Genomic DNA, 21,982 nt, shown 5'->3' with positions numbered 1-21,982 from the left:
TGGGCGCAGTCTATGATAGCAACAACAAAAGCCGGGAGTTGTGATATATCAACGAGGCACAAAACAAGAATAATTTTGCATTGACAGGTGTCTATTTTTGGCTTGGTCAACACTACTTATCGTCCACGACCAGCTACGCAGCTGGCTCGATTAGATGCTATAAACCTTGCATATGCATATTGGAATGAGAACCGCAAAGCACCAAATCAAGGAGAATTTCTGAATGATGTAGCGAGTGGTATCTACTTAGAGTCTAATGAAAGATGTGCAGGGTAGTGCAGGGTTGAATGAGTTTTTGCTAAAGCCTGATAAGGAACTGATAGGATGTCCCGCCCTAAGTCCCGCCCCCCATTGAATTCAACGTTGTGCACCAACAGCTGCTTGTAAAAATTATATCATACTATGGATGTGCTCATGAAGTGTGTGTTTATATGATACTGGAGCCTCTTTATAGTCTCTTAGAAGAGTTGTACATGACTACCCCACGTGTATTAATATTACCTCTCACGTGGTCTTCTTCACGCTATATTATTCCGTTGAACCCGTTCCAACGCGGCACCAAATCTGACTTCTGGACCTCCAAGTTCACACCATGGCACCAGCTGCAACGAGGAGTACAATCTTTCGTCTCATCAATGCATCCCAGCATTCAGCATGTCCATGCCATGGCTGCAGATCTGCAACTCATAACCATGCACATCACGGTGCTCTTGCCCTGAACCAACTCAGGAAGTTCGCGACTCCCGTCCAAACTGTCGAAAAGGAGTATGCATTCGAGGTTCGTTCTGTTAAAGAAGCACTATAACTGCTTACAGCTCCTGTTCAGGTTGCAGCATCGAATTTGAGATTTGGAGAGGGTGTCACCCGCGAGGTTGGTATGGACCTCAAGAACATGAAAGCCCGCAAGGTCAGATCGCTTCCCACGTCTTCGCACCATGATCATCATTATCCTCAATAGGTTGGCGTCTTTACGGACCCCATTGTGGCCAAATTGAAGCCCATGCAAGTTGTAAGCAATCTCGTCACACAATTTCGCAGTGCCAATAACGATTTTGATCTTAGGCTTTCGAGTCTTTGGAATCCCAAGAAGATCTTTCATTCGAGGTATATGATCAAGTGCTTGCAGAGCCCACAGAAGAGAGCTGGAGGAAGGCCATCGCTTGGGCGAGACAACATGATTTCAGCCACTTCTTGGCGTAAGTCACGGTCGACCGTGTGTAACCGCGACTCACCATGGTTATAGTGTCGGTGGTGGGAGTGTCATCGACACCGCCAAAACAGCAAACTTGTAAGGCCTATATTTCGTTCATGTTATGTTTCCCTCACACCTTTTAGGTTCACTGTTTACAAGGATGCTGATCTCATGGACTTCGTTAATGCCCCCGTAGGCAAAGGTCTTCCGATCTCCCAGACCTTACGGCCTCTTATTGCAGGTTGAAATGTCTGCATCAATATTGTGTGACTCTCACTCACGAACTTACAGTTCCTACCACTGCCGGTACTGGATCTGAGACCACCGGTGCGGCTATTTTTGATGTCACTTCACGTGCTTTCAAGACTGGCATCGCAAATCGTGCACTTAAGCCTGTCTTGGGCGTCGTAGACACGGCTAACACGGAGAGCTGCCCAACCGCTGTACACATCAGCGCAGGGTTGGATGTGTTGTTCCACAGTTTGGAGAGTTACACTGCCATTCCGTGAGTCTGCACTTGAATTTCGATAGGCAAGCAACAGAGTGATCCTTTAGTTACACCGAGCGGACACCACGCCCCGCAAATCCAATTCTGCGACCCGCCTACCAAGGAAGCAACCCCGTCGCAGATATTTTCTCGATGTGGGCTCTTCGTACCACTGTAAAGTACTTACCTCGTATTGCCAAGGATCGCGGTGACCATGAGGCGAGAAGCCAGATGCTGTACGTCTCCTACCCGTTTCCCACATCACTCTTCTGATTTACAACTAGCCTCGCGGCTTCCTTTGCTGGTATTGGCTTCGGAAATGCTGGTGTGCACCTGTGCCACGGAATGAGCTACCCGGTATGTAGAGCAGATGGCATCAGGAATCAGGACTAAGTAGCTTTCCTGTAGATATCAGGCTTGAACAAGAAAGGCCCGAAGTACAAGCACCCTGGATACGTGGTTGACCATCCCATCATTCCCCACGGCGTCAGGTAATTCAAATACTGACCTTTTGAAAAGACGGAGAATGAACGTGAATCCTGTAGTGTCGCCTTGACTGGACCCGCGGTCTTCCAATTCACTGCTCCATCTTCTCCCGACCGTCATCGTGAAGCGCTTGCCGTTTTCAACGGTGTGACTGTTACCGACCCTTCGATAACAAGCATCCCTGACTCTGAGGTTGGTGCATATCTGTACGAGTCTATTGCATCCTTCCTCGATGGACTCGGTGTTCCTCGTGGACTGAAGGCCGTGGGATACAACAAGAGTGACATCTCGATGCTGGTCGAAGGTACGCTTCCGCAACGTCGCGTTTTGGATTTGGCTCCGAACATCGGAAACGTGGCGGGCGAGGATGGGAGAGAGCATCTGACGAGAATCATGGAGGCCTCCTTCGAGTATTAAAACACGAGAGCTATTGTCACGCTTTGGGATTGCTTTGAAAACGCCTGTGTACATGTATGATACCATCAATTGAAGATACAATCAACTTGTGGTGGATTTAATCTCAGACGCGTTTTCTGGAGCACTTGTAGTTGGCAACTTCTCGGACAATTCCGAGAATGGCTCCTGAGCAACGTCGTAGCAGGTTCCGTCCATGCATTGACCTACATGAAGGACAAGTAAAGCAAATCGTTGGGGGTACTCTTTCGGACCGCAATGATTCGGAATTGAAGACAAATTTTGTCGCAACGTGCGTATACACACTTCGGCCCTTTCTCTGATTTACGAATATCCCTGCAGACAACCTCCAGAATATTTCGCGGGAAAGTATCGTGACAATAGTCTGGAGGGCGGTCATGTCATAAAATTGGGGCCTCGGAACGACGAGGCAGCCAGGAGAGCATTGGCAGAATGGCGGGGTTCGTGTCCATCATATCGTTTTCAGACGATGCTTTTGACCGACGTATCCTTAATTCTAGATCACCTACAGATCGGCGGGGGTATCACCGCTGATAATGCCAAAGAATGGCTTGATGCGGGTGCGAGTAAGGTTAGACAAGCAATACGCGCAAGGCGCCAACTAACTCCTCCCCTAGATCATCGTCACATCCTACCTCTTTCCCGGCGGCAACTTCGACTTGGAGCGTCTGCAGACAATCTCATCTCTTGTTGGGAAGGACAAGCTTGTTGTAGACGTTAGGCATGTCATTTACTTTACTCGATGGACATGAGGATCTCATGACAATTTCAGCTGTCGTCGGCGAGGAGATAAGTGGTTTGTTGCTATGAATAAATGGCAGGATATCACTACGATGGAGGTGAACAAAGGTAAGTAAAGAGTAAAAAACTCTTCATCATCTTTCATGCAATAGGTGCTGAATTTTTCGTGTCCAGAGAATCTCGACATGCTGGCACAGTATTGCAAGTGAGGCTCATGGGCACTCTTGTCTCCGTCGCGATAATCTTTCGTGTTGCAGCGAGTTTCTCATCCATGCAGCTGATGTGGAAGGATTATGCCAAGGTATTGACGAAGAGCTCGTAAAAAGTTTGCGCATCGTTTGATGTTGTCATTTCGCTACTGACTTTTCATAAGAGCTTGGCGAATGGGTGACGATTTCTACCACATATGCTGGAGGAGCTAAAAGTAGGTGGTCAAGTACCTTGGTATATTTCCTCCTGACTCGACGCTTGTTCAGGCATTTCCGACTTGGAAACGGTGAATAGACTTTCGGGAGGACAAGTGGACTTGACGTATGGCAGGTAAGCACGATCCCTTGATGTTTTTAATAGATAACACATTCCGAACACTCTAGTTCATTGGATATCTTTGGAGGGGTTGTAAGCTTTGATGAATTAGTGAAAGCAAGCAACCAGTAACATCAATATGTAGCACATATATTAGATTTTGGAAAACATTATCCGTGACCCACAGGGGAATACCTTTTATGGGCGTGGGAAACGTGGCTCAATAAACTGTATAGTACCACATCGCGTAGCGCCAGGATTAACGAGCCCGTCGCGGACGTACCGTACGACAGCCCCCTCAAGGTAAATATCTAGCCGTTATGCTGTTCGACCATGTTCTTGCAACATCCTGGACTGTTTCCACGCATATTGGTCTCGCTCCGCTCTTTTCCGCATCCATTTGGTCGATCTGTTAGACTCAGTGCTAACCATCTTTTCATTTCACTGTACAGACATCCCTCAAAATGCCCAGCAGCAAAGTTAAGGCCTACGAGCTCCAGTCTAAGTGAGCCCGTAATGCTAATGGAAGATATCGCGCTGATTGCGGAACAATTTGTTGCGTGGCATATATAGGTCGAAGAATGACTTGACCAAGCAACTCAACGAGCTCAAGACCGAGCTTCTTTCGCTGCGTGTACAGAAGATTCTTGGTGGCTCGGCCTCAAAACTCACCAGGATGTACGTTTAGAATTCTTAAATGTCCAATGCGAAAGGACTAACTTAACTAGCAACATTGTGCGCAAGTCGATTGCACGGGTCTTGACTGTGATGAACCAGAAGCAACGCCAAAACCTCCGGGAGTTCTACAAGAACAAGAAATTCCTCCCTCTTGATCTCCGGCCAAAGAAGACGCGCGCGATCAGACGGAGAATGACCAAGGTGCGCAATACACTCGCCATGCAAGCTATACTCTAATTATGCTACATATCTGCATTAGCGCGAGCAATCATTGAAGACGCTCAAGCAAAAGAAGAAGGATATACACTTCCCCATTCGCAAATATGCCGTCAAGGCATAAGCGTGAATGTGCTGTTGGCTGGGTGTGAGAGGGCCCATCATCATGCTGGAGATTTTTCTGTTTTTGCATTTTCATATTTGTATGCCCTACGCCTTGATCAACTCGACATGCATGCTATGCCATGACTCCTTTCCTTGGAAGTTGATCCAGCATACTTCTTTGAGACAAATGCACTGATTGTGACTTGACCATTGCATGATCAGTACCTGTGTCATATGGGACATGAGCGCATGAGCACTCTCGCGGTCCTGGGATGGGTGCAATTACAACATGCCCGGGTCAAACTTGATGTTGATCCCAGTTGGCTATTATCGTAGTACCGGCCTCGTGTTTCTTTAACCATGTTGAATCTCCAACCGCCATTCGAAACTATATCTGTGACAACACTATATCCCCACCGTCTGGAGTTCCAAAGTCTTCTAGAATCATAATAAACATCAGAGCCTTGCGGTTTCTTCGTGCACTTGTGATAATCAAGTTAGCCTGACTGACCCTGACATCAAGGGTAGCGACATCAAAGTCCTTCCCGGCGTACTCGGTCAGTCCGTTTCCTCCCTATCTGCTCCATCCAATCCTTTCACAGACTACTTGAGAATACGGACGGGGATCCCCTGAACACGTGTACATGGAGCAAGTCTTCTTAATTTTGTTGGGCATGAGTTGATGCCACACAACATGTGCTAGGCCCTGTCAATGCTTTGTCCGCTCAGGCCATCATGTCGCCTAGCAGTCGCCTCAGAAAGCTCTCAGTGACTAACATTGGCAATGGACAGCCGGCCTCTCGCTCGTGCTCAATGTCGCCACAGACAAGCCAGGACAGGGAGACGTATCCCAGGGAGCCTTACCCCGTTCCAACCAACAACCCAGCCAGCCAGTATACGCTTATCGAGAAGCTGGGAACAGGCAGCTTCGGGGTCGTATACAAGGCCATGCACAATGAAACAAAGCAGATAGTTGCTATCAAGCAGATTGGTGTGTAGTGGGGCTTGATATCGTGTTGGAGCTCATCTCTCTATCTTCGAAATAGATTTGGAAGACTCTGATGATGATATCTCAGAAATTCAACAAGAAATTGCCAGTCTCGCTCAATGTGATTCGGAATACGTCACCCGCTATTACGGGTCATTCGTTGTTGCTTACAAGCTCTGGATTGTCATGGAGTATTTGGCTGGGGGATCATGTCTTGACCTCCTGAAAGGCGGCGTATTCTCTGAAGCGCACATCGCAGTTGTTTGTCGGGAGCTTCTGTTAGGTCTCGATTATCTGCACGCGGAAGGCACCATCCATCGTGACATCAAGGCTGCCAATGTCTTGCTTTCTGCTAGCGGAAAGGTCAAACTTGCCGACTTCGGAGTGGCGGCACAACTAACCAGTACGCTGAGACACACATTCGTGGGTACTCCATTCTGGATGGCACCGGAGGTCATCCGACAGGCGGGTTACGACGTGAAGGCGGATATGTGGAGCTTAGGCATCACAGCTATAGAAATGGCAAAAGGGGAGCCACCACTGGCCGAGTACCACCCTATGAGGGTTCTCTTCCTTATTCCAAAAGCGAAACCACCAGTCCTTGAAGGTTCATTCTCTGCTGCATTCAAGGAATTTGTGTCACTCTGTTTGACGAAAGATCCTGCTGATGTGAGCTCGGACTTCTTTCTCCTGTGCTTGAATTGCCCTGACAGTCACTGTAGCGTCCTACAGCCAAGGAGCTTTTACAACATAGATTTATCAAAAGCGCGAGGAGGACATCGTATCTCATAGAGCTGGTCGAGAGGTACCAGGAGTTCTGTGCCAAGTCACCACAGAAAGGTCAGCCTGCAGCATACCAAGCGACTGTTCGTGGCATGGCAATGTGGGAGAGCAACGACACAATTCGAAGTGACTGGAACTTCGACACCGTCAAGTCGACTTCCATCATGGGTACCTTTAGTAGTGTTGCTAAGGATTTGATGCCTGAGATGGACGATGAAGACATGGGTGACGAAGAGCCCTCGATATACGAGGACGACGAAGGCTCGATTGAAACAGGGGGAGCTGTCAATGGAAGCGCCCCGCTCGGTTCTGGGGGGATCGGAATAAACATTGGTGCAGCGCACTCCACTGTTGCCATCAAGACTCCTCTTGATGAACCAGACATCTCATCACTCCTCGCTGCTGCAGAAGGTTTAGAAAGCGAGTCTGTAGATGGTGCTAAACCAAGGACACCGCCATCCCATGTTACCCACCCTGCAGATGACGAAACGCCTTTGGGCGCACCTCCAGCGTACACCGGCTCCATCCGCTCGGCAATGAGATCATCGTACGCTGCAAGACACAAGATGACTGGTGCTGGTACTATCATGCGGGAAGCAGATCTAGGTTCCGGCGTAGACACCATCAGACCCGTCAAAAAGGTCGACACAGCCAGTTCTCTCAGACTATCTGCAGAGTACGTCGGCACTAGGAGTAGAGAAACTTCGCCATCATCCCCTACTACTCCATCTAAAGACCGGCCTCTCTCATCATTTAAGCGGAGGGTATCTGATTCCGAGCGGGCGGGAAGGGTCATGATTGATGATGTCGTCCTCCCCGTTCTCCAAAACGTAAGTTATTTCAAAATGTACCACTGCAGAAGAGTGATGATACACGACAGGCAATCCGAGATGATATGGATGCTCGAGAGATCGAGTCACTCAGTATGATATCTCGTGGCTTTGCCGAATTGAGAGAGGCGAATCCTGCTCTAACTTACAACGTTATTCTTGACATGCTCTCTGGTATCAACGAGTGCGTATCCACCAACTGAACTGAGATCCCATTCATTTATTTTCAAAATGTGCTAGAAACCCCGCTGTCCGACAACACGTTCAAACATCTCGGGGACTATTCCCTCACAAACGCGTCATTCGGAAGAGCGAGATGACTGCAAAGGGCCTTGTGGTCACCGAAGTCCAAGAAGATATCAGTGGACTCCCCATGGACTCGAGCGCCTCATCATTAAGCTCCCTCAAAGCTGATAGCTCTGGATCGCCCGTCCGCAAGTCACCTATCTCTGAACTGCTCTACATGCGCTGGCTAGAGGGCCTGCGAATTAAGTGGCCCAGCATTTTGTCATAATTGAGTCTCTGAAGTGTATTACGGACTGCATTTTGACGGAGTCTTACTGTCTCCATTGCATACAACCTTTACATCGAGCACGTCACACCCGCGCTCACGCGTATTGAGTCGGTGTCATATACCTGGACTTCCTTTCCATACCGCTTCTCCGCGTTTGCTCGTTCATGGGGTTTTTTTTTTCATGTTCCTCATTCTTTTACGAATTGTTGAACGACCTTCACGATCGCCCTTTTCCGTACTTGTAATTTAGCAGATTTGGCTGTACACAAATGTCTCACTATTGTACCTCATGTGGCAACTCCCATGTATTACCTTGAATTTTCATGTTGTTGTACTACATCATGTGGGTGTCTTGATCAAGCTCTCGAACGACTAGATAAAACAACGTTGAGAACTGCGACGTCGAGGAAGTGACATACTGTAACACTATCCTATTGGAGCTGGAGAACGGCGCTGTAAGAAGTGTTTACGACATGGCGGGAGACGACAAGGAGAGGACAGTCTACGACGTAGGTATATATACGTAGTCGGGACTATTCGAACAACGAAGGATGACGAAGGGTGAAATACCAAACTCTAACATATCCTTGTCAAGATGATCTGCTCATCAGATCGCGTTAAGTCTTAGTCGAAAATAAGATCCCATGATGATTGTATGATAGTGTGAATATTCCATGTTCGCCAAGAATAATGAGATGTAAGCCAAGATGTGTATGGTTGTACAAGTAGGATAGTAATCTGTGAAGTCCATGAATGTCTCTTGCAAAATTCCGGTACCCTTATGCCATGATAGTTCCAACTGCAGCTGCGACGATGGCTGCGGTGATGCCAGTAAGTGCAAGGGACGCGACGCTGAAGTGAGTCGCCCCGCTCTTCTGGTTACCAAGAGGCTTCTTGGTAGAAGTAGGTTTTCCAGACGACGGCGCCGAGGACGAAGTCGGCCTGTCATATAATCAGTTGCGTTGACACTGAAGGAAAATCAACTTACTTTTTTGCAGTGGTTGCCATCGGTTTTGCAGTAGTACTGGGACGAGCCGGGGGCTTAACGGCCAAGTCGCCTACTTTTGCTGGGATGACTTGCGATGTTGAGTTCCAGGCGTTCTGGTAGGCTGAAGCATCCAACTGAGCAAGAGATAACCTTGTCCAGCCATTCGAAACCATCATCGGGTATGCGTCTATGAATGACTTGACGGATAGATCAGACAACTCGTGTTCCAAAATGACAAGTCCGGGGGTCTTTGAACCTGCATGGCATGATCAGTATCAGACACCACAATGATGACAACAACATACCGGTCAACCACTGTGTCATCTGCTGTTGGATTTTTTCTGGCGTGGTCAATGGGACAGGCTCGCTCAAGGTCCAGTCATCAGTGCTAGAATGAAGTCGGTATCGGTAATCATGGACTCGTGTTCAGTAGAATCACGCACTCTTGATTCCAGATGACGGTTGTGAGCCCGAACACCTCCTTTGCGACAGCCCGGACGCGCATATCGGAGTCACCGTAAGGCGGCCTCCAGTACCTAGGGATACGCCCGCCCGTCGAGTTGTGGATGAGTTCCATCGTCCATCCGAGCTCGGCGAGGATCTCGATGTTCGACTTGGTGGTCATGTATGGGTGAGTCCAAGTGTGAACGGCGATATCATCCTGGTTCGTCTCGAAGGCGATTTTGAACTCCTCGGGATACAGGAGAATGTTGGTGCCAATGAAGAAGTGCGTCACATGTTCCGAATGGTTAGCAAGGAACTGATACAGCTGATCTGACGCCTGGATGTTGCGCGATGGATCAGCTATCGTTTGAGCAACGCATTCCAATAACTAGGGACGTACCGGTAGCGGACCATCGTCAAAACTAAGGGCGATAACACCCGGCGGAGCATCCCACACGTCACCTGCCGTAACACACTTGGCAGTTGAGGAGCAAACAGTCGCGCTCATCGGGTCATATCCAGTGGGGTATACAGGATCCAATCCGTTGGTACTTGTAGACTGAGGAATATCGGGAATCTTGCCCGCCAAGGCGGCCGCGTTAAGAGCATCCACCCAAGCCTGGGGGAGCATTGTTGTATCCGCAGTAGCTGGGGGGAAGCCGGCGGACCATTCTGAACATGCGCGTTGAGTAAGCGAGAGTGAAGAAAATTAGATACAAAGGCTTACCGGGCGTTCCTGTCGCGGGATAAATAATACCATCGCCGACCGGTCCACGCTTGAAGAGGGCATGTACTGGATGATCGTCTTCATGATACCACCTGTTACCAGGAGGCTTGTTCTCGGTATGAGATTCGTGAGCGGGGGTGACGGACGCGTAGACGGCACTGGTGGCGAGGAGGAGGATAGCAGAGAGACGTGACATGGCGATATGTAGAAGACGAACGAAAAGAGAGGACTGGTATAATAGTGAGTGAGAAGGAAAAAGCGAGGTGATGGAAGGAGGAAGGAAGAGAGAATGAGAAAGACGAACCAAGCTGCCTATTTTATGTGGTGGGCAAAGGCATTCTGCTGGTTAGCCACCCAACACGAATACTAACTTCCTTTTTTGGCATTTGATTTTTGAGCATGACGCTGGTCATGCACCTTGGCCTGAGTTGCTCGACAGTAGTAAGATCTTAAGACGTCCCGCGTGGCCTTTGAAAAACAGGCGAGCAAGACAGCATCATTGACCAGTAGAAAGCGAACTCATCTCGAACGTTGTGATATGCTCAGTATGCCTGCAGAGATGCCGAAGAGTTTATCACCCTCCGTGAATTGTTGCAATTAATGCTGCTGCAATATGATTGGTCCCCGCCAGCCTGACCGGCCACCGACTGGCACGAATTGAATGCCTCCGAAGAGTACTAGTGCCTACAGAGGACCATAAGAATCGCCTATGATATACTCTGGAAGATGTCGACTGACCTCGACCATGAACATAAATGTGATGCAGTTTTTCTTCCACTTGGGTTATCCCAAGGCTATCCGACCAAACCAGTTGCATAAAACCTCATAGGACCTAGATCAATCCAGAACACGATGTCGTCGTTCATAGAAATCTAAAGTACAATTCCCTAAGTCACAGTGAGTTAAGATGTCGGCGAGGCAGCTGCAGAAGCCTCGTTATTCCTCAAGATTAGGATACCCCCCCTCAGCTGAGCGACCTCTTTCACCATCGCCGTAAACTTCGCCTTCTTCGCATCTGTAGTCAAGTAAGGCGTGAAATGCTGAATACAGTCCCGCGTCGTCGCGTTGGGCGTATTCTGTAACCACTTGACGAGCATTTTCTCCTCCAATTCGCCGTCCGGGGGTGGGCCGGTGGGGAGCGGTTTCCGTTTTCTTCGGCTTCGGTGCACCATTCACTGCAGCGCCCGCCGACGCCGCATTACCGCCGAGCTCATCAGCGGCCTTGCGTTTATTCGACGTTGGTTGTCCATTTGGCGTCGGGCTGCCTGGACCCTTTGCTAGAGGTGAAGGACTAGTTGCCCTGCTACCAGTGACGGGACTGGCTGCCCTACTTCCAGTACCCTGTCCACTAGTTACGCGACCGTTGTTTGTAGAAGTTGTCTTAAGTTTCGGTGCTTTGGGACTTGTGGCGCGTTTTGCAACAATAGAATGACCGCCCATGCTCGCAGGCGCCGGCGAAGTAGCGCGAGAGCCAACAGCAGAACCGTTTTGAGCAGTGCTGGTGGGCGGCTGCGATGGTTTCGGAGTTGGTTGTTGAGAAGCTGATCGAGATTTAGTCTCTTGAGGTGGTTCTTGAGGAGGAACTGGTTCTTCTTCCTCCTCCTCCTCGTCATTCTGCCGTAGTATTAGCACGCACACACGGGAGTTAGGAAAGGGACACACTGAGCTCGCATACGGATTACGCTCTTCATCGCTATCGTATGCTGCGTTCTTCTCCAGCTTGCGCATGAGTTTCTTCAGAGATTTGCCGTCCTTCGTCAGCTGACTCTCTCCATCCTCAGACTCCGACTCGTCGACGTAGCCCTCGCGGGTCTTGTTGGCACTCTTATACTCTCGTTTGAGACGTTCCTATTGTGGGGATGTCAGCGCTACAATGAGAATAACGGACGGCTGATATACCTCTAACTCTTTGGCCTCCTCTTCGTCCATATCAACAGGACCTGCCTCATCGTCATCCGCAAATTCATCATCAAAAAGTTGCTCATCCAAGTCTCCTTCCATATCATTCTCCTCCTTCTTTCTTCTGGGACCGCCTTCGTCGTCGTCGTCGCCGCCACCATGAGCCCCACGGTTTGTTGTCCGGAGTGCTCGTCCACCCACAGCTCGACTCTGTCCAGACGAGTAGACTAGTGACGAGCTGCCAGATATAACACGGTTTTCTGCCTCCGCTTTGAACGTCTCCGCTGTTGCCGACGAAAGTCCTTGCTCTTTTCTCCGGCGTAGCAGCCAACGTTCCGGGTCCTTATTCTTCTGAATCTTGGCCATCTGATGGGGAGCATCAGATCACAGCAATGCATATGCAGTAAACAAGATACCAGAGCCTCCGCCTCCTCTAATCCAGGGATGTGATGTTTAGGCTTCTTCTGGAACTTGTACCAGCGATTTGCAGGTACGAATTTGAAAAATTCTTGTGCAGCTGGCATAAAGAGAGCGTGTGTCTCCGCCCTTGCCACCTCCTCCAGTTTTCCTACCCACATCTCGTTCTGCTTTGCGTCCTCCATCACCCAGGGGTAACGCTCCTCGCGTCGCAGCTGACGGATTGCCTCAGGCACCAAGAACACTTGCCGTGTCTTCTTCTGAAATTTCTTCCGCCCACCAGCTTTGCCTTTGTCCTTGTCCTTCGACTGAGCCTCAGCACCGTCCTTCGCTATCGGTCGACCATCCGCGTCAACCATAACGATGTTTCCATCTGAGCCAACAACAGGCTTCCCGTCAGGCCCCAGCATATGTCCCGCAGGCACTTGAGAGGATGAACCAGGTTCTTCCCTTCTCAACTCCTTCCTGTTCAACTTTATCGGCTCCTCCCAGGTTGATATGTCTATAGTCTTTCTCGAATCAAACTTCATAACATCATACTTCCACCCATTGAGAGCAGAGGACATAAGCTTGAATTCGGAAAACTCGCCATCAGGGAGCTTAGAACTGTCATCTGCATCACCAGCAGGTGGGGTAGGCTGTATGCGGGGAGTAACGGATTTGCGGAGGGATTGCTGTGACTGGGATTGCTGTGATTGGGATGGTTGAGAGCCTTGTGAAGTCGTCGACGGCGTAGAGGGCTCCTTCTTTATTGGCTTCTTCTTGTGAAATAGAAGAGATTCAGCCGATTTTGGTGGCATTGTAAAGATAGCTTGAATCCGGAGTGAAGACGAGTCTTGATGGTGGTATCAGGAAATCAGCGCAGAAGACAACTAGGACAGCGACGAGTTAACGAGCAGAAAGGACAGAATCGCCAGAGAGCATGTATATAATTTTGTTTTCACAAGGGAGCAGCAAGTGGCAGTTGGAGAACAAGGCTCACATGCTGACATAAGGCAGGTAATTTAATCAATTAGCATGTAGCGCTAGCTTCTTTCTCCTATGCCTGATCATCGGGACAAGGCAGATGATCTGAAGGATGCTTGATAGTCATCATAGCAATTGCGACGAGAGGAAACCTAAGGAGAAGACTATATACACTTCATGTGATCGTGAAAATTTGTCCATAAAAATGAGAACAACCATGCTAAGACTATCACAAGCTCGTAACTTAAAGAAATCGTAGAATTCAGCAGAGGCGAAGAGGCCAGGAAAGACCAGAACAGGTCCACCAACTACATCGGCTGTACCTCTGACTTGTTCGCTGGTATGCTCGCAACACCATTGGTTGCTGGTGGTGCTCCTGCTGGAGCTGGAGGAAGGGTGGTGGATGTTGCTGGATATGGATTGTCCGACGATGGCGGTCGTGGCTGAGGCGGATGGGGCGGTTGCTGATGCGGGTGTGGAGGATGGGAGATCGCTCCTGGAGGTGGTGGATAAGGTCCTGGAACTGGTGCGCCCTGCCCATACACCATAGCGTGGGGTGGTGCTCCTGGACCAAAAGATGGTATGCCTTGTCTCATGCTTTCCAGCTCGTGTCTCAGCATCTCGATCTCACGAACCATATCTTGGTGACTTTGTTTTAAATTGGTAACAAAGTCGATAGCTGCATGCATTATGTCAAGGATTGACGCGCGTGTAGAAACCCGGTCTGCATACCTTTGCTAAGTATTTCCCATTTACTTGCCTTCATGCCCCGATCTGCGGGTAGCTGGTCCCGCAGCTCATCAAATAGGTCTTTCATTTCTTTCCGTCGCTTTCGTTCGGCAAGCTTATGCGAAACTCGCAGCTCGGGTGAACGAGAGTAAGGTGTAGATCCCGGCTCCTTCGGCGGTTTCAGGCTAGATGACGGAGAAGGAGCCGAAGTAGGCTCCTCCGCAGGTGGCGCAGGCCCTACAGCAGTAGTGACAGTCTGGCTATTTTCGCGTAATTGACGTGATGGAGGTCGGGACCGTGAGCGGATATTTCTTGTCGGGCCTATTGTAGAAGTCGAACTTTCTGGCACCGACATCCGCCTGTCTGGCGGAAATGTCATCGGGGGCATCATGGTCATCTGCATAGGTTGTGTTTCGAAAGAACGGGGATGGTGCTGTATATTAGGATCTTGCGAGCCGTCCGGGTGTTGTGCTGCAGACCACGCGAAAGTCGCCATGCTGCCTGGCGTCGAGGGTGCAGCAGGTCGACCATGTGGCTGATCGCCGGATAATGCCGAGGGGTAGCCACTAGTGGTCCCGTTTGGGAACGATGGAGGTAGAGAATCCCGTCTCTCATTCAACCACCAGTGCCCATTTCCTCCCGAGATCCCTGGGCCCGCCCTTGACGCTATCGCTCCAGCATGCACTGAATGTCGCCTCTGGTCATATATGCTCAGCTGGGCTATCCTACTCATCTCGACGGTCGACCCTCGCCGTTTTTGTGCGCGTCCTTCTGAATCGATGTTCATGGGACTAGGTACCCCAGGTCCTACCAGTTGCGAATCTGTGTCGTCACTTGCGTTTGATTCCCTGTAAGTAGACGTCTTTCGTTTCGTTCCATGTGGCATTTGGGAATCCGAAGAATTCTGTAGATCTGTCAAAATCGGTTTTTCGAATATGACGTCAGTGACTTACAGCAATCGATTGCCTTCGTGAACTGTGATCACTGTCTTCTGCTTGTCGTGTATTAAATCTGGGCGATTGTTTCTCATTACTGCTGTCCACGTTCATGTGATCGGTGGTTTCTGACAACGTTGCCACCTTTATGTTCACAAGATGCGTACAACAAATGATGCTTCAAACTCACTGGTTCCCCCGTTTGGGGGAAGTGATGTCTGTAGAGGTGCAATACCCTTTGCAGGCTCCCATTCTACCGATGGGGAACGTAATATTTTGCGCATTTGTTTACTTGAAGACTCAGACTTGTGCGTTGAGCCGCCGCCATCACCGAAAGTGTAATTGGCAGCTGGACGTGGTCCTGAGAGGATACCGACGCATTAGCGACGGACTCGGATGATAGCACGGGAACCAAAATCAATACCATCTATATGACGCGGACCTGTAGACGAATTCGCCGAAGCAGCATGTAGAGATGGATCTGTGATGGAGCCCCTGCGATGCTGCTGTAAATAATCGAGAGGGGGAAGAGAAATGACTGGGGAATGTCTGGATACATCTTTCAGTGCAGGGGTGCCGCCGCCAGTATCCTTCGGTTGAGAATAAAGATTGACATGCTTGATCGTAGCAGTCGTTGTAGATGCAGGCATTATGCCTGTGTTAGATTGAGTAAATAGAATGTTGAAGAGGAGTCAAGAGACGGCCCAAGGATGGTCGATGTGAATGACTTTGTGAATGTCGACGTTATAGAACTAAAACTCAGTTACCAGATACGGCGTACAGCAACGTGGGTTAAGAGCACGTGGCAACGCTCACCTCCAAAAAAGGTTAAATTAACGAGTGAAGTTTGCCAAGATTTATTCCTATTTCAGCTTTCATGAAACCTTTCTCTGCTCACTCAGTTGGCAAGGAGGAGGGAAAGTTTACAACACCGGTGAAATGCCTGAGTATACCAGGCTATACCATCACACGAGAATTCAGATCACAGGCTTATCGCAGGGCTACAACACAGCAACTCTCGTAAAATATCCACAGTTCCATCAACCCTCCTCGAGCCCCTGGATTCTAGTAGCAACCAACGCCCGATGTTGATCCTCTCTTAAATCAATAGTCCGTATATGTCTCGCCTTCATACTATTCCTCGTTAATCTCCCAGACTTCACCTTCTCCATCTCATCCCACGCTAATCGCTCAAGAATATCATCCACTTTAACCATAAATCTCACCCACGGTATGTAATCAAGGTACACGCTGCTCTGGGGCATGAGAGGTGCGGGTGGTTGAACGATGTCCTGCAATGCGGTTAGCATCTGTGCTTGATGCTCCACGCGAGCTCGGAAGAGCCTGGTTTCCATGTCAGTATTAGAACCACTAGCCGCGGGGTTGATCGACGTTGTGATCGGAATACCACCCAAAACCTCGTGTTTACCACGTGAAAGGTGGATGGCATCCTGCACAATGAGCTCGTCATTGTGATAGAAGGCAAGTGCATCTCTCGTGTCAGAGACGTGGGATGGCCGGATTAGTATGGCGTGACCCAACTCATCGTCAAGCAAAGATTCAGATAAGTTGTATGACAGGGCCTCAGATAGTGAAATGTCAGGAAAGCGGCGGGAAAAATGTGTTTTGTTGCCCTCACCTCATGTCCATCCAATGGCGCCCTGCAGAGATAGCTGTCTGTATACGAAACACAATCCGTGTAAGTGGAAGCCCATCGCCACAGCTCCTCCGTCGATGTCTCAGAAACATCAGCACTGCCTTGGGCGGAAATTGTCATAGGGAGTGACGAAAAGTTTTCAGCGGCCCCCTGTGCTTCTTGAGGGACCTTAGCTTCGTGGGTGGCGTCAGTACAAATCAATTGCAGCTGAGTAATAGATCGCCTGAGATCCGGTGGTGGTGGTGGTTCGGTTCTGGGGTTGAGCGGCGCGTCTGGAAGATCCATACTCTGCACGATGTACGTGGTTTCGTAAAGCTCGATTAACTTATCTCTTGGGATAGCGTATCCCTGTGTTACACAAAGGCATTGCAAAAACGTGACAGCGGGCTCGGAAGGGCAAGGTTGGAACATCAGAACGGATTGCAGAGGAAGATCCGCGACGGGGACAAGTTTAATGTCTGTCAAGGTGAGATTGAGTTCTGGAAAAATCGACACGATTAGAGCACAGTACCATTGCATGTCATGATCACGGGCCGGCGGCACTCCTTGATTAAGTCTATCACTGCCGGCCAAAAACCAGCGTCTTCCTTGAATAATATATCGACTTCTTCAAGGAGAATGAGTGATTGCCGAGCAGTAGTAGACGGTTTCGCCAATCCATTTGTTTTTAATGAGCCAACTAGTTCATCAACGGCTACAGGTGGTTCCACCGTGTCCTGCAGGGACTCACTGGCAGCATCCACGAGGACGTGTGTGTCAACATCACTAGGATGTTCGGTATCTGAGTGTGTTGGCGAGGGTTTGGGGTTGACTTTCCCTCCTTTAGGGAAGAGCGTCGAAAGAGCAGCGCTTGCTCTTGATTCACATTGTGCAGCTGCCGTCCGGTATTTTGGCCTCGTCTGTTGAATGAGGTGATTTTTACCCACGTCTCCAACTAGATTATCGAGGTTTGCGCCGCTGCGTCTTCCAATCCCAGGGTAAACCTCGAAAACTTCCCACCCCAGCTCGCCTGCACACGCATAAACTGCTGCGCTCTTCCCACACCCTGGAGGCCCAGTTATAATAAGTGTATTCGTTAGAATATCGGTAAAATTAGCGTCGGAGGACTGATAATCTGGATTGGCCGGGATGGTGTCGACACCAATGTCTGAGGTCGGTGGATGCCGCTCTAATAACAGCGAATTGTCCTTTCGCTGGAGACGGGAAAGCGTCCGCTGGCAAAAATTAAAATCATCGTCATCGGTTTCCTGCCCTGGCTGATCCGGGATGGTATCGTCTTCGTCGTCGCTGCCAGCAATAAAAACATCTGACTCGTCCTCGGAATCCAGCCTCCGTCGTTTCCTGCCTCTCTTTCTATCCACAGCTCGAATGACACGAGGCCGCTTGGGCGCCCTTTCGGGGGCGTCCGGCTTGACCTTCCGCCTGCCTGTGCCAGTTATACTACTTTTCGTGGCAGGGGGGTTTGTGGCATGCAGTCGAATTTCGAGAGCTTTGAGCCAATCTCGAATATACAACGCACGCGGTTCATTCCCTAGAACTTCATCCGCTTGCCTGGGGCGGAAGCGGGTGGTCCATATTTCTTGCTGTGGCGGCCCAGAAGCTGTCCAATTGGTATAATTCTCGCCATCCAAAAATCTAGATATTACGGGATGATGTGCGGCATCACGAGGCCCGTCAGCACCAAGATAATCTTCACGTTCGGACTGCGAGGAGATTCGGGGAAAGATTGACGGTTGAAGAGGAGGATCTTGATATCCCTGCAATACGGAAGAAAGGAAACCCAAAGACGTGTCGTCTGTAGGATCTGGGGGACTACGTTTGTAACGTTTCGGTGGCTCCGAACTTGCACTGAAAGTATTCTGCAGTCCACGAACATGTTGCGTCTCCTTATTTGGATATGGCGCATCCGGCGTCATATCGCCTGGGGGCACATGTCGCTTTACCGGAGGATTGACATCTCCTGAAACGTATATTCGGCTTCTTAGCGCCGTGGCCTGTACCAGGGCTGTATCGGGCCTGTTATTTGGCGCGTTTATATCCTCGATACATGATAAAACGGTGATTGGTGGTGATTGGTGAAGCAAGTCCATTTCTGGAGGTGACGAAGAGGAAGACGGTGGCTGTTCATCGTCAGATAGTTCAAGAATATCTCCACCGGTGTCTCTGCTCGCAGTTGTAGAACTTGAGTGAGTAGACTGGATGGGCGTTATGAATGGGGTTCCGAAAATGGGAAACAATTTTGTCGGCTGGACTGTGAACCAGAGATGAAGAAGAAGAGTGCTCACATCAAACATTACTCACTGTGATTTTGACGGATAGTACCTCGTATGACTCTGCGGGGTGCCTTAGAACGTGGTGGGGTTGGTTCGTCATCAATGACTATGATATCTATTGGATGTATCGAAGACGACGCGTTGGCTCCGTCCAGTTCCTTTGAACCTTCTTCCGAAGGTTTCGTTTCCTCGTCCTTCTGGAACAAGTCATATAGAGTCTTCTGAGCGGACACCTGCGTGCGTTCAACGTCAGGAACGGGTCACATGAATGCCACACATACCTGCTTTGCACGCCGCGTGCTTCGTGTAACTCTACTTTGGCGTTTCTCAGACATCTCAAGGAGTTGAAGGCGTGCAGAGCGCGTGGAGACTTTAAGTTTGAGCACCGGAAATGATCGAAAGTTTCGAGAATCGAAACGCGTCTGACTATGAAGATCGTGTTGCATGTGACCTCAAATACTACTTGCCTTTTCAAGTAACACTCATCTTGTGGACTTTCACGCGATCGGGCCACATTTCCGCAGATTGTGAGCAGAGCCTCACAGATGGCCCTGGAGTTAGATCAAGCAACACCGCCCAGCCTAACCCACGATATCGTAAAATGGATATCACAAGAGTATCATGGTAACCAAGTCCATTCTTAGGCCGATCTTATTCTTTTGCCGAAATTTACTTAGATATGAATGGCTCGTCGATTCAAACCCTCGAAAGCCCTCCGACAGCAGTGGAGTTCGCACAACTAGTCCACATATCCAGGCCTGCTATCATCAAAGGTCTCGTCATGTCTATAGACAGTTTAGACCAGCTTGTCATATGAAGTTCAGGTTTTCAAATCCCAGCCTTGAATCGATGGACCGATGATTACTTGCAGACCAATCTGCAAGGTCAACCTGTATCAGTGGCAATCACACCCAATGGGCGAGTGTTCATTTATTTCAGCGCTTCTGTGACTGAGAGCAGATCAGGCAAGCAGATGCTATTGCAACTGGCCCAGGAGGCAAGTTCTTTTTCGTGGAGCCTTTTGTCGAGAAAGTTTCCATGGTGAAATTCCTTGAACAACTTAATGCAGGCACTTGCACACGTTTACCTCCTAAAAATCGAACACGAGCTAATCCACATTTTAAGCAGAACAGGACGGTGACAACCTCCCCGCTTCTTATCTCCAATCACAAAATGGGAATATATATTCCAGCCGTTTCTTTGAGTCGCCGAACGATGATTCGTCAGAATTTTGTGCCCTTAGGGATGATGTTCCAAGTAACATCCCATGGGTCACCGAAGCACTAGGTGGGAACTCAACTAAGCCGAGTCCCCTCACTCATAATATAAAGTACAGGCAGAAATCCTGATGCCGTAAACATTTGGATCGGGAATAGCAAAAGCATAACGAGTATACATAGCGGTAAGTAATAACTAATTGAATGGCGCCCAGGAGACCCGTCCACATCTCACACGTTGACAAGATCCGTACGAGAATATATATACTGTGATACGTGGAAGTAAACACTTCACGCTTTTACCACCCTGTGAAGGGTGGTGTCTTCAAGGTAACACGACTTGTCAATGCTATGTGAATCACAGTTATAATTGGCCCCAGAACGGATGTATCCTCACGCAGTCTACGGCTATACCGACAATAGTAACGGTCTGAGCGTCGTTCCCTCTTCTGATACTCCTCAAGTTCGCTGGTCTTCGGTGATCAACCCGGACCTTCCTGGCTCACTGCCCCCAGAAGCTCACCCACTGCATATCACACTCGAAGCAGGAGATACGTTGTACCTGCCAGTTGGCTGGTGGCACTATGTACAGCAATCTGGCCCAACTACTATTGCTCTTAATTGGTGGTATGATGCCGAAGTACGAGGGATGAATTGGGTTTGGCTTAGCTTACTCAGGGGCAGTGGTGATGTGCCATCAGCCAATGATGAAACCAATACTCGGTGATTGGTGGTGGACCTAATAGTGGTGCACACACATATAATATTAACCGCAAGTACCCAAGAAACGTTTCACTTACGGGTACGAATATTTCAAAGTGTTTGTTCAATATGAAGCGTGACAGCTTGATTTTGTGACGGATCATTAGTCAGGTCACGAACTTTCTTGTCTTCAGCAGTAATTACCTTGCTACGGCGTCAACTCTCGCAACATGCCTAAATCAGAGAAGCGAGAGAAAAAGGAGAAGAAGCCAAAAGTTGATGATGCAGAGGCAGAGGCAGAAGATGTAGAAATGGCTGATACTTCTGAGGTGAGTGCCTGCATGTTCCCAAATATTCTCATGTACTTATCATGTTAGTCCCCAAAAAAAGCGAAGAAGGAGAAAGAAATCATCATTCCATTGGAAGATTTGTCTCCTCTTGCGCAGCCATTGGCGCAGAAAAAGCTTGTGAAAAAGCTGCACAAAACGATCAAGAAGGGTGCGCCTACTTATTTTTGCATTCTCGTTCATCTTCTCATCATTTCTCAGCCTCCAAAGCACGGCAAGTTAAAAGAGGTGTAAAGGAAGTTGTCAAGGGCATTCGCAAAGGGGAAAAGGGGTATGTACTTCTTTCGCTTTCGTCTTTGATCAATCGATTGATATCTTCTTAGACTGCTTGTGTTGGCGGCAGATATCAACCCTATAGACATAATATCCCACCTCCCAGTGCTCTCAGAAGAAGCTCAGATACCATATGTCTTTGTGACGTCTAAGGAGGAACTCGGCCATGCTAGCTCAACAAAACGACCAACAAGTTGCGTTATGATTTGCCCTGACCAAAAACGCAAAGTTCAGAAGAAGGATGCCGAGGCAGAGAAGGACGATGACTACAGGGAGTTGTATGAGGAATGTCGAAAAGAGGTGGCAAAGCTAGACCACAAGATTGTATTCTAACTTTGCCTGTGCTGGCAATCGTGTATTTTATACCACATTAATTATCTTGGATTCATGAGTGTGCATGAGAAGAGTGCTAACGTGTCCCGGAGACC

At 49.1% G+C, this 21,982-nt stretch overlaps 9 protein-coding genes across 9 annotated transcripts; 6 read left to right on the top strand and 3 right to left on the bottom strand.

Annotated features, from left to right (window-relative positions):
• Positions 1-507: 507 nt before the first annotated feature.
• On the top strand, positions 508-2,683 carry DFJ58DRAFT_769969 (alcohol dehydrogenase). Its single transcript, XM_041389048.1, has 11 exons — positions 508-778; positions 827-907; positions 959-1,009; positions 1,063-1,196; positions 1,244-1,288; positions 1,336-1,433; positions 1,484-1,697; positions 1,748-1,915; positions 1,964-2,036; positions 2,088-2,170; positions 2,225-2,683. The coding sequence occupies exons 1-11, from the start codon at positions 593-595 to the stop codon at positions 2,580-2,582; spliced, it is 1,491 nt and encodes a 496-aa protein (XP_041247820.1). The 5' UTR covers positions 508-592; the 3' UTR covers positions 2,583-2,683.
• On the top strand, positions 2,661-4,094 carry DFJ58DRAFT_769965 (Phosphoribosylformimino-5-aminoimidazole carboxamide ribotide isomerase). The gene is made up of 10 exons (XM_041389047.1): positions 2,661-2,871; positions 2,922-3,040; positions 3,101-3,171; positions 3,218-3,321; positions 3,373-3,449; positions 3,516-3,546; positions 3,599-3,666; positions 3,715-3,765; positions 3,818-3,881; positions 3,935-4,094. The coding sequence occupies exons 1-10, from the start codon at positions 2,741-2,743 to the stop codon at positions 3,996-3,998; spliced, it is 780 nt and encodes a 259-aa protein (XP_041247819.1). The 5' UTR covers positions 2,661-2,740; the 3' UTR covers positions 3,999-4,094.
• Positions 4,095-4,146: 52 nt separating this feature from the next.
• On the top strand, positions 4,147-5,220 carry DFJ58DRAFT_142941 (60S ribosomal protein L35). Its single transcript, XM_041378859.1, has 4 exons — positions 4,147-4,371; positions 4,440-4,544; positions 4,595-4,745; positions 4,804-5,220. Exons 1-4 carry the CDS (start codon positions 4,331-4,333, stop codon positions 4,882-4,884), a joined length of 378 nt encoding a protein of 125 aa, XP_041247818.1. The 5' UTR covers positions 4,147-4,330; the 3' UTR covers positions 4,885-5,220.
• Positions 5,221-5,600: 380 nt separating this feature from the next.
• On the top strand, positions 5,601-7,980 carry DFJ58DRAFT_654728 (kinase-like domain-containing protein; the record flags this gene model as incomplete). The annotated part of the gene is made up of 5 exons (XM_041381812.1): positions 5,601-5,856; positions 5,912-6,522; positions 6,576-7,466; positions 7,517-7,650; positions 7,707-7,980. 5 exons carry the CDS (start codon positions 5,601-5,603, stop codon positions 7,978-7,980), a joined length of 2,166 nt encoding a protein of 721 aa, XP_041247817.1.
• Positions 7,981-8,759: 779 nt separating this feature from the next.
• On the bottom strand, positions 8,760-10,335 carry DFJ58DRAFT_838393 (carbohydrate esterase family 4 protein; the record flags this gene model as incomplete). The annotated part of the gene is made up of 6 exons (XM_041392453.1): positions 8,760-8,922; positions 8,969-9,224; positions 9,274-9,356; positions 9,412-9,749; positions 9,813-10,084; positions 10,140-10,335. 6 exons carry the CDS (start codon positions 10,333-10,335, stop codon positions 8,760-8,762), a joined length of 1,308 nt encoding a protein of 435 aa, XP_041247816.1.
• A 706-nt stretch (positions 10,336-11,041) lies between these two features.
• On the bottom strand, positions 11,042-13,255 carry DFJ58DRAFT_714576 (uncharacterized protein; the record flags this gene model as incomplete). Its single annotated transcript, XM_041384039.1, has 5 exons — positions 11,042-11,291; positions 11,332-11,753; positions 11,802-11,987; positions 12,039-12,404; positions 12,455-13,255. 5 exons carry the CDS (start codon positions 13,253-13,255, stop codon positions 11,042-11,044), a joined length of 2,025 nt encoding a protein of 674 aa, XP_041247815.1.
• A 474-nt stretch (positions 13,256-13,729) lies between these two features.
• Positions 13,730-18,658, bottom strand: DFJ58DRAFT_654924 (uncharacterized protein; the record flags this gene model as incomplete). The annotated part of the gene is made up of 9 exons (XM_041381825.1): positions 13,730-14,100; positions 14,154-15,054; positions 15,104-15,213; positions 15,276-15,446; positions 15,474-15,740; positions 16,131-16,668; positions 16,725-17,200; positions 17,254-17,436; positions 17,509-18,658. 9 exons carry the CDS (start codon positions 18,656-18,658, stop codon positions 13,730-13,732), a joined length of 4,167 nt encoding a protein of 1,388 aa, XP_041247814.1.
• Positions 18,659-19,510: 852 nt separating this feature from the next.
• On the top strand, positions 19,511-21,096 carry DFJ58DRAFT_142825 (cupin-like domain-containing protein). The gene is made up of 8 exons (XM_041378858.1): positions 19,511-19,639; positions 19,693-19,788; positions 19,840-19,933; positions 19,981-20,084; positions 20,144-20,302; positions 20,352-20,417; positions 20,479-20,562; positions 20,613-21,096. The coding sequence occupies exons 1-8, from the start codon at positions 19,561-19,563 to the stop codon at positions 20,957-20,959; spliced, it is 1,029 nt and encodes a 342-aa protein (XP_041247813.1). The 5' UTR covers positions 19,511-19,560; the 3' UTR covers positions 20,960-21,096.
• Positions 21,097-21,164: 68 nt separating this feature from the next.
• Positions 21,165-21,887, top strand: DFJ58DRAFT_654881 (RNA-binding protein; the record flags this gene model as incomplete). The annotated part of the gene is made up of 4 exons (XM_041381822.1): positions 21,165-21,263; positions 21,312-21,432; positions 21,483-21,552; positions 21,605-21,887. 4 exons carry the CDS (start codon positions 21,165-21,167, stop codon positions 21,885-21,887), a joined length of 573 nt encoding a protein of 190 aa, XP_041247812.1.
• Positions 21,888-21,982: the final 95 nt, after the last annotated feature.

The sequence above is a fragment of the Suillus subalutaceus genome (assembly GCF_016647625.1).
Source record: "Suillus subalutaceus strain FC151 chromosome Unknown DFJ58scaffold_17, whole genome shotgun sequence".
In the NCBI taxonomy this organism is placed as follows: Eukaryota; Fungi; Basidiomycota; class Agaricomycetes; order Boletales; family Suillaceae; genus Suillus; species Suillus subalutaceus.
Note: the sequence above shows the minus strand (reverse complement) of the source record. Positions and strands in the feature narration are given on the sequence as shown.

What these genes read in the sequence shown, in the direction of transcription:
- DFJ58DRAFT_769969 (XM_041389048.1), top strand. Translation starts at nt 593, where the DNA reads ATGGCACCAGCTGCAACGAGGAGTACAATCTTTCGTCTCATCAATGCA. An exon ending in AATTGAAGCCCATGCAAGTT is followed by an intron (nt 1,010 to 1,062) that starts GTAAGCAATCTC and finishes TTTTGATCTTAG; the next exon opens with GCTTTCGAGTCTTTGGAATC. An exon ending in ACCGCCAAAACAGCAAACTT is followed by an intron (nt 1,289 to 1,335) that starts GTAAGGCCTATA and finishes CACACCTTTTAG; the next exon opens with GTTCACTGTTTACAAGGATG.
- DFJ58DRAFT_142825 (XM_041378858.1), top strand. Translation starts at nt 19,561, where the DNA reads ATGGCCCTGGAGTTAGATCAAGCAACACCGCCCAGCCTAACCCACGAT. An exon ending in GATATCACAAGAGTATCATG is followed by an intron (nt 19,640 to 19,692) that starts GTAACCAAGTCC and finishes AAATTTACTTAG; the next exon opens with ATATGAATGGCTCGTCGATT. An exon ending in ATGGGTCACCGAAGCACTAG is followed by an intron (nt 20,303 to 20,351) that starts GTGGGAACTCAA and finishes TATAAAGTACAG; the next exon opens with GCAGAAATCCTGATGCCGTA.
- DFJ58DRAFT_142941 (XM_041378859.1), top strand. Translation starts at nt 4,331, where the DNA reads ATGCCCAGCAGCAAAGTTAAGGCCTACGAGCTCCAGTCTAA. An exon ending in GCCTCAAAACTCACCAGGAT is followed by an intron (nt 4,545 to 4,594) that starts GTACGTTTAGAA and finishes TAACTTAACTAG; the next exon opens with CAACATTGTGCGCAAGTCGA. An exon ending in TCAGACGGAGAATGACCAAG is followed by an intron (nt 4,746 to 4,803) that starts GTGCGCAATACA and finishes TATCTGCATTAG; the next exon opens with CGCGAGCAATCATTGAAGAC.
- DFJ58DRAFT_769965 (XM_041389047.1), top strand. Translation starts at nt 2,741, where the DNA reads ATGGCTCCTGAGCAACGTCGTAGCAGGTTCCGTCCATGCATTGACCTA. An exon ending in TACGATGGAGGTGAACAAAG is followed by an intron (nt 3,450 to 3,515) that starts GTAAGTAAAGAG and finishes TTTCGTGTCCAG; the next exon opens with AGAATCTCGACATGCTGGCA. An exon ending in GTGGACTTGACGTATGGCAG is followed by an intron (nt 3,882 to 3,934) that starts GTAAGCACGATC and finishes CGAACACTCTAG; the next exon opens with TTCATTGGATATCTTTGGAG.